The sequence below is a fragment of the Coffea arabica genome, chromosome 4e (genome assembly GCF_036785885.1).
Source record: "Coffea arabica cultivar ET-39 chromosome 4e, Coffea Arabica ET-39 HiFi, whole genome shotgun sequence".
Classification (NCBI taxonomy): Eukaryota; Viridiplantae; Streptophyta; class Magnoliopsida; order Gentianales; family Rubiaceae; genus Coffea; species Coffea arabica.
Genome location: NC_092317.1, coordinates 7,163,635 through 7,173,141, shown reverse-complemented (window position 1 = coordinate 7,173,141; position 9,507 = coordinate 7,163,635). Strand labels below are relative to the sequence as shown.

Here is a 9,507-nt window from a genome sequence, read left to right as displayed (position 1 = left end):
TTAAAATAAAAAATAAATTAAAAAATTAATGGATCGGATTTGAACCGATTGAACCCTAACCCGACCACTTTACTAATTTAACCATCAGTCCGAGTTTCGAAACATTACAAAACACAGTAATAATCACCCTACGAGCTACTAGATTCAACCTAATTTGTAAATCTCACCAATCTTACCAACTAGTCAAGAGGAATAATAACTTTTTAAACGGTGATTGGAGAAATCCTAAATTGAATCTTGGACTGATTCAATAACTTTTGAGCAATTTCGGGTGATGTAGATGCGGGGTATGATGGTATCATTGCAATCTCCTAGATTTTTTCCCCCAGTTTTCTTCCTGAAAATACATGCCATTCTCTGTGGATATTACTCAGGGGACCGACCCACACGCAAACACTTGAAGTGCCGCCCAGACTTCAGCTCCTGTTGTCTCCAGCGGTACCCGTTGGGCGATGCCCACCGGCTACATGCTTCTGGCCGTCTTTTTCTTTTTTCTGGGTACAAAACGAAAGAGGGAAGTATAATTTCCTGGGAGTGCCTGTCGTTTTCAGTTGCTTAATAAAGCAAAGAGCTTTGTCTGAATTCTCCATTATATACCGATAATCAAAAGCTTTTTCTTCTAGCGAACTTCTATCTTACGGCTTGGACTCAACTGTCAACAAACTCTGAAAATATCCTCTAGGAGGACCAGTACTAACAGACTAGTTCTATTTCGTTTCTTTACTACTACTACTACAACTATTCCCGTCGCGAACGGGCCACCGCAGTTATGGTTCCAATTCTCTGAGCAACGACGGACAATGAATGAATGGTGGGAATTGGGATGGCAAGCAGATGAATGGTGTTCCAAAGTCTTAGTCAAGATAAACGCGCTTCTAAGGGTACCTTTTTCCACAATATTTGGATAACAGGGCAGCATCAAAGTGCTTGATCTTGACAATGGAGGTGGGGTGTTGGGAAATTACGCGACCAAATTGCTTCATTTTTTAAACAGGTGGAACAAAATATAATGTATTTTGAGTAGTATAAGAGATCATTTTAGTCTACCCTCCAAATATTGGAGATCAAAATTGCAACTCTCTAGAACCACAAAAATAAGATATCCAAATATGGACAATAATCCACTACATGGATTCTGTATGTAAATTTTGTCACCTAAAAGTTGCGTGCGTCGTACAAGGAATCGAATTCATCCAAATTTCAGTTAAATTTATGTAAATCATCAGCTATATATACGTTGTGATTGCTCTGGCAACCATGCAGAAAATATATCCAAAAATAGCTGCTGCATCTTCAAATTTTTCTCTCCAAGTCGCTTACATAAAAAGGATTAAAAACTATTTTCAAAACTATCTTTGGAGAGATCAGGAAAAAAAAAAGGGAAATTTGCCAAATTAGTTCCTAACATTTCCACAAAAAATTTTTTTAGTCCCCAACATTTAAAATCAACCAAAATCATCCCTAACATATAAATTATGATCCATTGTGGTCCTAATGCTCGTATTTGCTCATTTCTCCGACTGAAAATAACACGTCTCTCTCACATGGACATATTTTTAAGGACAAAACCGAAAACCACACTTCATTCTCGGTTGAAAGCAAAAGTATTCATTTTCACCTTTCCCCCCTAAAATTACAGTAACAAAAAACCCTAATTTTCCCCCTAAATTTTGGGAGGAAGCATATGGAGAAGTCATTGTGTACCTACTGTTGAATGGGGCTCCCTTTTTCTTTTGCTTTCGTGCCAACCAGACACCAAGCACCACAAGAACAATTGCCAGATAGCCCACGAATCTAATTGCCATGACAACTCCGCCCTTCATGTCCCCACCATTTCTGGACATTGTGATTGCAGTAAGATTTGGAGCAGGTGTAGTTAATCTTGCAGTGGGTTTCTCACGGGCAACCAGATGATGGTGTTCCAAAGTCTTAGTCAAGATAAACGCGCTTCTAAGGGTACCTTTTTCCACAATATTTGGATAACAAGGCAGCATCAGAGTGTAACGCTCATGAAATGAGCGGCAAGGAACAGGACCCATTTTGTCCTATAGCCACTCATGAGATTTTTATTGTTTTTTATGCACCGATACATTTTCTTATTTTTTCCTTTTTAATAAAATGTAACTTTTAACTGCAACGATTTTTTTTCATAAAGCGAATTACGTGTTATTTGGCTCAATTAGGATTTAGGATTTGACGTTTTACATGAAATCCTAATTTTCAAACCATCACAGTATAACCCTTTAACCCTAATTTTAAAATCAAAATTCTTAAATCATATTACTAAAACTTTATTACTAAAATCCTATTATAAACCAGAATTATCAAAAATTTAATATATGATATTAGAATAATGTTAATTTTATAAATTTAGATGATGATCAAGAATAATGTTAATTTTATAAATTTATAAATTTTAATATCGTAATTGTGGCAACCCTAATATCAGAAATAACTCTCAAAGAACACCAATTTGATGATACATTTTTATTTTAGCAATATTCTTAGAAATTCGCCATTATTGCGCGACCCTAATATCAGAAATAACTCTCAAAGAACACCAATTTTATGATAGATTTTTATTTTAGCAATATTCTTAGAAATTCGCCAGGAAAAAAGGCGAATTTCTAGATTATCATATAAATTTATAACATTAACATTATTTCAATATCATATATTAAATTTTTTGATAATTCTGATTTATAATAGGATTTTAGTAATAGAGTTTTAATAATATGATTTAAGAATTTTGATTTTAAAATTAGAGTTAAAGGATTATACTGTGATGGTTTAGAAATTAGGATTTCATGTAAAACGTTGAACCCAAAACCCTAATTGAGCCAAATAACACATGATTCATTTTACCAAAAAAAAAACGTCACGATTAAAAGTTACATTTTATTAAAAAGAAAAAAAAAAGAAAGTAAAAGTATCGCCGCTCATCTCGTGAGCGGAGATGCATAAAAAACATTAGAAGTGGCTATAGAACAAAATGGGATGGGCCCTACTCATGAGCGGCTACAGAAAACAATGGAACAAAATGGGATGGGCCCTACTCACTTCCTTCTCCGCGCATGAAATGAGCGGCGAAACCTTTACAAAAATTTAAAAAAACCCCCAAATAAATGAAAATTAAAAGAGTTTTTATTAGAAGCATCAAATCGCAGATGCGGGGATCCCTTATTCAGCAATCCATCTCAAATAACACCAATTTTTGGACAAATTTCAATTTTAACGATATTTCTAGAAATTCGCCCTAGCGTCACGGCACAGAAAAAAATGTCTGGTCATTTTTTCGTCTCAGAAAATGCTTCGACAGGAGAAAATTCTACCACGTGATTGGTCTACATAACCATTAATTTTCCGTTGACGGACTAATTCACAATAATAATATCTCTCTCCGCTATCCAGAATGGAAGACAAGAAGGAACAATAACGGGAAACAGTCAAAGTTAGGGCGAAAGTAATTATAATCCTGTGGAGCTCAAATTCTGAGCTTTGGCACTAATTCTTGGATGATAAATCATATTAGAGAGAACATTTTTAACTCCAAAGTATATTGAAAGAAGAGGTATCATCTCAGTATAATTATTAAGAAAAAATTGAAACCTTCTCTGCGTAGACTGCAAAAGAAAGTTCTCGGGAGCCAGAGTAACTACTATAAGGGACAACTATGCAGGTAAGCAAATTATTACATTTTGGGAGATGGAGGGATTGGGTGATTTGAGAACGAGAGTGTAAATGAGAGATTCGAATTCAAATTCTTTCACTTACATTAAAAAAAAAAAAAGACTATTACACTTTGACTATAATAACAAAAAAAAAAAAACCCAACTTGTGATTGTTAAGTTCTAACCATTTTTCACAGCAATAATTTCTAAACTTAATTGATTTAGTTTTGTTTGCCAACAAATTGATCCTATTCCTACGGCTACAGGAGATAAATTATCGCCGACCATCAAAGCAAAAATTCATTGTTTATTCCAAGTAATACGATTTGAATCAAGAAAAGTAAAACCTGGCGGGGCTTGAATAATGAATTTATTTGGTTGAGGTCCTCAAAAACATGGGCAACATCCCATGTCTTCAACATTTCGCCTATAAAAGGCAGAGGCATTGCCCAGTTTTCTCATCAAGCAAGCTCTTGAAGAAAGTTCAAACTCAAAGCTAGTGAAACCTTGAAGAGTTTAAATCCTTTAGGAGAGAGCCAAAAAAATAAAATAAAATAAAATGGGAGCCACAATGCGAGTTCTGATGATGATTGCCATAGCGGCAAGCCTTGTTTCTGTTTCCTATACAGCTACGGGGACTGCAACTTTCTATACACCACCTTATGTTCGTAAGTTTCTCTTCAGTACTATCATGCACTGCACAAGATTTTGCAAATCTGTCATTTAATTCGAGAGATAACTAGTTAAGATATATTTGTATACGTCTTGCATGATTCCTAGTTATTTTATCGTTTTCTTTAATCTCTCAGCATTTTCGTAGGGTGTCTCTTTAGTACTATCACTAGTATAATTTAAAGTGCAACATGTGATATTAGCCAGACAAAAGTATTGCGACCTTCTCTTCTCACAAATGTTGTACTTTTGTTGCCTTGTTAAACCAGCTTCTTCTTGGCTAATTTCTTAGATTATTCGCATTTAAAAAAAATAATCGTCGAATACACCTCTGACATGGAGTGCTTCTTGTTCTATAGCGACCGTGCTGATTCAGCATGTCCGCATAATTAAAAATTTCACAAAAAACTTGTCTACAAAAAAGTCAGTTTGCAGAGAGTGTCAGCGCGGACGTGCCCAATCAACACGTCCGCTGCTGGCCACAATACTTTCGGTCTGAGCATGTGTCAGACGCGGACCTCAACCCATCAGTTTTCCCATCTCACCGTCAGAATTTATAGACCTCAACCCAAAAAAAAAAAAAACTGTGTTTTCTCTCTATGGCGTCTTCTTTCGCAAAGCCTCTGCTAATTCTGTCAGCTTTACTGCTTTCCCTCCTAATCTCACCTTCACAATCAGCGACCTGTTCCTCACAGACACTCTCCAATAACAAATTATACGCCCACTGCAACGATTTGCCTTCTCTGGATTCTTACCTCCATTATTCCTATGATCCCGTCCAGTCCACTTTATCCGTGGCCTTCATCGCTCCTCCCGCTAAACCCAACGGTTGGATTGCATGGGCTATTAATCCCACCGGCTCCGGCATGCTTGGGGCCCAATCCTTAATCGCCTTCAGAAACTCCGCCGGTCAAATGACCGTTAAGACCTATAACATAACCTCCTACGCCCCCCCAATTAAGGAGTCTAAGGTCTGGTTTTCCGTGAAGGACGCCACAGCGGAGTACTCCGGCAATGTTATCCGGCTGTTTGCCACGTTGGTCTTGCCGGAGGAGGCCACGTCTTTGAATCATGTGTGGCAGGTGGGCGCGTCGGTAACCAACGGCGTTCTGGATAAGCATTATTTCTCGCCGGCAAATTTGAATGCCAAGGGAAGCTTGGATTTGCTGAGTGGCTCTTCTTCCTCTTCAGACTCGAGGGTCAAAAAGAAAAATGTAAGCTTTTTCCGGGGACGTGCCCAGTCAGCACGTCCCCGTCTGACACATGCACAGACAGAGTCAGACGCGGACGTGCACAATCAGCACGTCCGCGTCTGACACATGCTCACACCGAAAGTATTGTGGCCAGCAGCGGACGGATTTGGGGCAGGGACGGTCATCAGTATGACCGTCCCTGCACGGTTAAGGGTCAAGATTGGCCCTCACAATTTTGTGCGGTTGAGATTACACCATGTAACTCGATTTTCGCGTCAAGTGTGGGGTCCACCACTATCTGTTGTGAAAATACATTCTGTGAAAAAAAAGTTACACGATGTACAAAGAAAGTTACGGCCAGTTAATAATGACTACAATTGGCAGGAACGGTTGCACCTGCAACCGTACGTGCCCCGAGTCCGCAGCGGACGTGCCCAATCAGCACGTCCGCGCTGACACTCTCTGCAAACTGACTTTTTTATAGACAAGTTTTTTGTGGAATTTTTAATTATACGGACGTGCTGAGTCAGCACGGCCGCTATAGAACAAGAAGAACCCCATGTCAGAGGTGTATTTGGTGGTTGTTTTTTTTCAATGCGAATAATCTAAGAAATTAGCCCCTCTTCTTGTTATGGCTACCAAGACAATGGGGTGATGATTGCAGCTGCAAGTGATGCAATCTGGAACAATAGGGCTGCCTGTGGGAGAAACTACAGAGTGACATGCACTGGACGTACAAACGAAAGTGTCCTTCAATCATGCAGGGGCAGTGTTGTGGTTAAAATAGTTGATTATTGTCCACCCGGCTGTAGAGGAACAATTGATCTCTCCCAAGAAGCGTTTGCTATCATTGCTGATCCAAATGCTGGAAAAGTTAACATTGAATATGACCAGTAAGCCTATTATGTCTTGACAAAAAAATTTTCTTCATCTAACGGAATTGCTTAGACTTGAAGTACTAATTGGTTTCCAACTTTCCTCTTATTTTTCAGGGTTTGAAGTTGAACTTTAAAAGCTTTCAGAAGGCGGAAAATGATGTCCAGAAATAAGTAGATTTAAACGAATAAGCATAAACCAAAAAGGGGCTTAATTAAACGTATCTTAGGACGAAAGTTAGATTTTTGGAGCATAGTTAGGCCGATTCATTGTGCTTGAGACCTGGAAAATGAAGGAGACGATGACAAGGCTGGATTAAGAATTGATCAGGCACAGATCGGCACAAAACACGGATTCCTAACATTCAATTGTTCGCTTTAAGTTCATGTTAAATGAGAGACTATGGAATGAAAGAAAGTATATGAAAGAGTACAACTTACTGATTGCAGGCTGCTGCTTCTGGCCCTTCACTTGCTCCCGCCCCTGGCTCTCCTTCATTCCCTGTTGGCCCTTCACCTGCTGCTTCTCCTTCATTACCTGCCGGCCCTGCCAGTGGAAGAAAGAAATCGAAGAATTTAAGGGTGAAGTTACCGGTTGTTGGTGCTGCCGTAGCGACTTTTCTAGCAGCTCTTGCATTACTTTTCTGGTGTTGCAAATTGCGAAAGAGAAAAGGTGACCATCGAAAATTCATGGGTTCAGAAAGGCCAGAGCTTGATGACAAAGGAGATGATGAATCACTGTTCTTCAGTTTTACAAGCATAGAAATTGCTACAGATCATTTTTCCGAGGAAAACAAACTTGGTCAAGGAGGATTTGGTCCAGTCTACAAGGTAAGCTAATTAAACATTTCTGGAAACAAATTTACTTTTAAGTCCAAAAAGCCTATTTATTTGCTTAATTTTAATATAAATACGTGGTTCAGGGCAAACTGGTCAACGGGCTAGAGATTGCAGTTAAAAGATTGAATAGAATGTCAGGACATGGAATTGAACAATTCAAGAATGAAGTCAAAGTGATCTCAAAGCTGCAACACCGAAACCTTGTTAGACTTTTGGGCTCCTGCATTGAGAAAGAAGAGCGTTTATTGGTATATGAGTACTTGCCGAATAACAGTCTGGATTCAGTACTTTTTGGTATGTGTCAGAATTCTATTTACCTTCATTTGTTCTTGCTTAAGTAAGTTATATGCTTACAACTATCAGAATTCAGAACACTCTAAAAATGCTTACAGATGCAGCAAAGCAGAATATATTGGATTGGAAAAGAAGGTTGAAAATCATCGAAGGGGTAGCTCAGGGGCTTTTGTACCTCCACAAGTATTCTAGATTAAAGATCATCCACAGAGATCTGAAAACGAGCAATGTTCTATTGGACGCGGACCTGAATCCCAAAATTTCAGATTTTGGAACCGCCAGAACTTTTGGAGAGAATGAGATGCGCGGAAGTACATTGAACATTGTTGGGACATAGTAAGTTGAAGGAATATCTTCTTGTTTGTTGTTTTGCTCCGAGTAATATCCAATCTCTAATCTCATGCTTAAGCTAATTGAGATGATTACTTTTTGCGAGAAAAAAAGTGGTTATATGTCTCCTGAATATGCCATGGACGGGGTTTACTCCGAGAAGTCTGATGTATTTAGCTTTGGAGTCATGATTCTTGAGATCATAACTGGAAAGAAGAACACTTCGTTCTACGATTCGGATCGTCACCTGAACTTAATAGGACATGTGAGTTACCTGTATAATGCAGTGTTACTTGTGTCATTTCCTTCAGTCCAGTAATTTGGGAATGATCATTTGTCACATTCCAGGTCTGGGATCTATGGACAGAGGGAAGAATTTCAGAAATCACAGATTCGTGTTTGGATGAAACGATCTCAACAAAGGAAGCACTAAAATATGTTCGCGTTGGTTTATTGTGTGTGCAAGAAAAAGCAGCAGATAGACCAACAATGTCGGACGTGGTATCCATGCTCCTCAAGGAATCAATGGTTCTTGTCTCTCCTAAGCGACCGGCTTTTGCTGAAATTATGACTCTTAACAATACCAAGTTACCGGAATATCCAGAACTTTGTTCTTTGAACGAGGTCACAATTTCAGATGTGCAGGGTAGATGATTATTTCTTGGCCAGGCGTATATTTTCTTGCAGGGTAGAGAAAGGTGAGAAGCCGGCTGTATCCTCAAGTTAGGGGTGGCCACCGGAGATAATCAGGTCTCAATTCTTTTGTGGATTCGTTTGGGATTTGAATTTGATGACTAATTATTCAAGTGATCAAACATTATTTTATTAATCAGGAGATGCCAATACGTAGGTGAAGGGGTTGATAGCTACTTGTTAGAATTGTTCTATATTTTTGGTCTTTTGACTAGTTTAACTATCTTTGATTTTCTATTATCTTGTTAGGATTATTTAGGAAGTATTTGTTTTTTGATTGTATCTTTATCAAAGGGGAGATGATGAATGAAAAATGATGAACTATTTTTTTGCAACACTTACAGGTTGCAACGCTAATTACAAGTGTTGTTTCTTAGTTTACACTTTAAATTCTAATTATTACACATTTTGCATTTTCTTTTTGACCATATAACAGTTTTAGTTAAAAATTCTGTGGAAGGGCAAAACATTAATATTTTAAGAATCGGACCAAATCAGTCAGTTCGATCGATCGAATCACAAACTAACCATGATACTGGTCCAATTCTATGAAAAACCCCAAAAAGTTAAAAAATCAGTCAAAATAAATCAAAATTGGTGAACCGGAATAAATCGCTTAAACAGGTCAAGTCCGATTTATGAATTTTGACTTGGGCCTTGGACTTTTCTTTTATAGGATACTCAATTGTTCGAGCTTCTGGGCTCTATCAAAGCCTAACAACGACAACTAATTGTTTGCTGCTACAATTAAGTTGGATGGTGGGCCATCTTTTCTCGAATTAAAGAAAATACCTTAGTTGGTCAAACTTCAAAACAAAATGACTAATTCAAGTAAAATTTAAAAATCCCTTGGGTTGGCTCGGATGGTATCGAGATAACCTAGTTAGGTCTTAAGGTCATATGTTCGAGTTATCTCTTTACCGCTTATGTATTCTTAAG

General features: G+C 38.1%; 2 protein-coding genes across 2 annotated transcripts; both read left to right on the top strand.

Moving 5' to 3' along the window:
• The first annotated feature begins 4,888 nt into the window (after positions 1 to 4,888).
• Positions 4,889 to 5,676, top strand: LOC113742049 (cytochrome b561 and DOMON domain-containing protein At4g12980-like). Its single transcript, XM_027269747.2, has one exon. It carries the CDS (start codon positions 4,943 to 4,945, stop codon positions 5,657 to 5,659), a length of 717 nt encoding a protein of 238 aa, XP_027125548.1. The 5' UTR covers positions 4,889 to 4,942; the 3' UTR covers positions 5,660 to 5,676.
• An 858-nt stretch (positions 5,677 to 6,534) lies between these two features.
• LOC140003950 (G-type lectin S-receptor-like serine/threonine-protein kinase RKS1) lies at positions 6,535 to 8,925 on the top strand. The gene is made up of 5 exons (XM_027269740.2): positions 6,535 to 7,242; positions 7,335 to 7,545; positions 7,644 to 7,881; positions 7,990 to 8,140; positions 8,224 to 8,925. The coding sequence occupies exons 1-5, from the start codon at positions 7,102 to 7,104 to the stop codon at positions 8,527 to 8,529; spliced, it is 1,047 nt and encodes a 348-aa protein (XP_027125541.1). The 5' UTR covers positions 6,535 to 7,101; the 3' UTR covers positions 8,530 to 8,925.
• The last annotated feature ends 582 nt before the right edge of the window (positions 8,926 to 9,507 follow it).

Bases quoted from the DNA above. Each gene is read 5' to 3' on its own strand.
- LOC140003950 (XM_027269740.2), top strand. From the start codon at position 7,102: ATGGGTTCAGAAAGGCCAGAGCTTGATGACAAAGGAGATGATGAATCA. The intron at 7,243-7,334 runs GTAAGCTAATTA...TACGTGGTTCAG, and splicing joins GATTTGGTCCAGTCTACAAG to GGCAAACTGGTCAACGGGCT. The intron at 7,546-7,643 runs GTATGTGTCAGA...AAATGCTTACAG, and splicing joins TCTGGATTCAGTACTTTTTG to ATGCAGCAAAGCAGAATATA.
- LOC113742049 (XM_027269747.2), top strand. From the start codon at position 4,943: ATGGCGTCTTCTTTCGCAAAGCCTCTGCTAATTCTGTCAGCTTTACTG.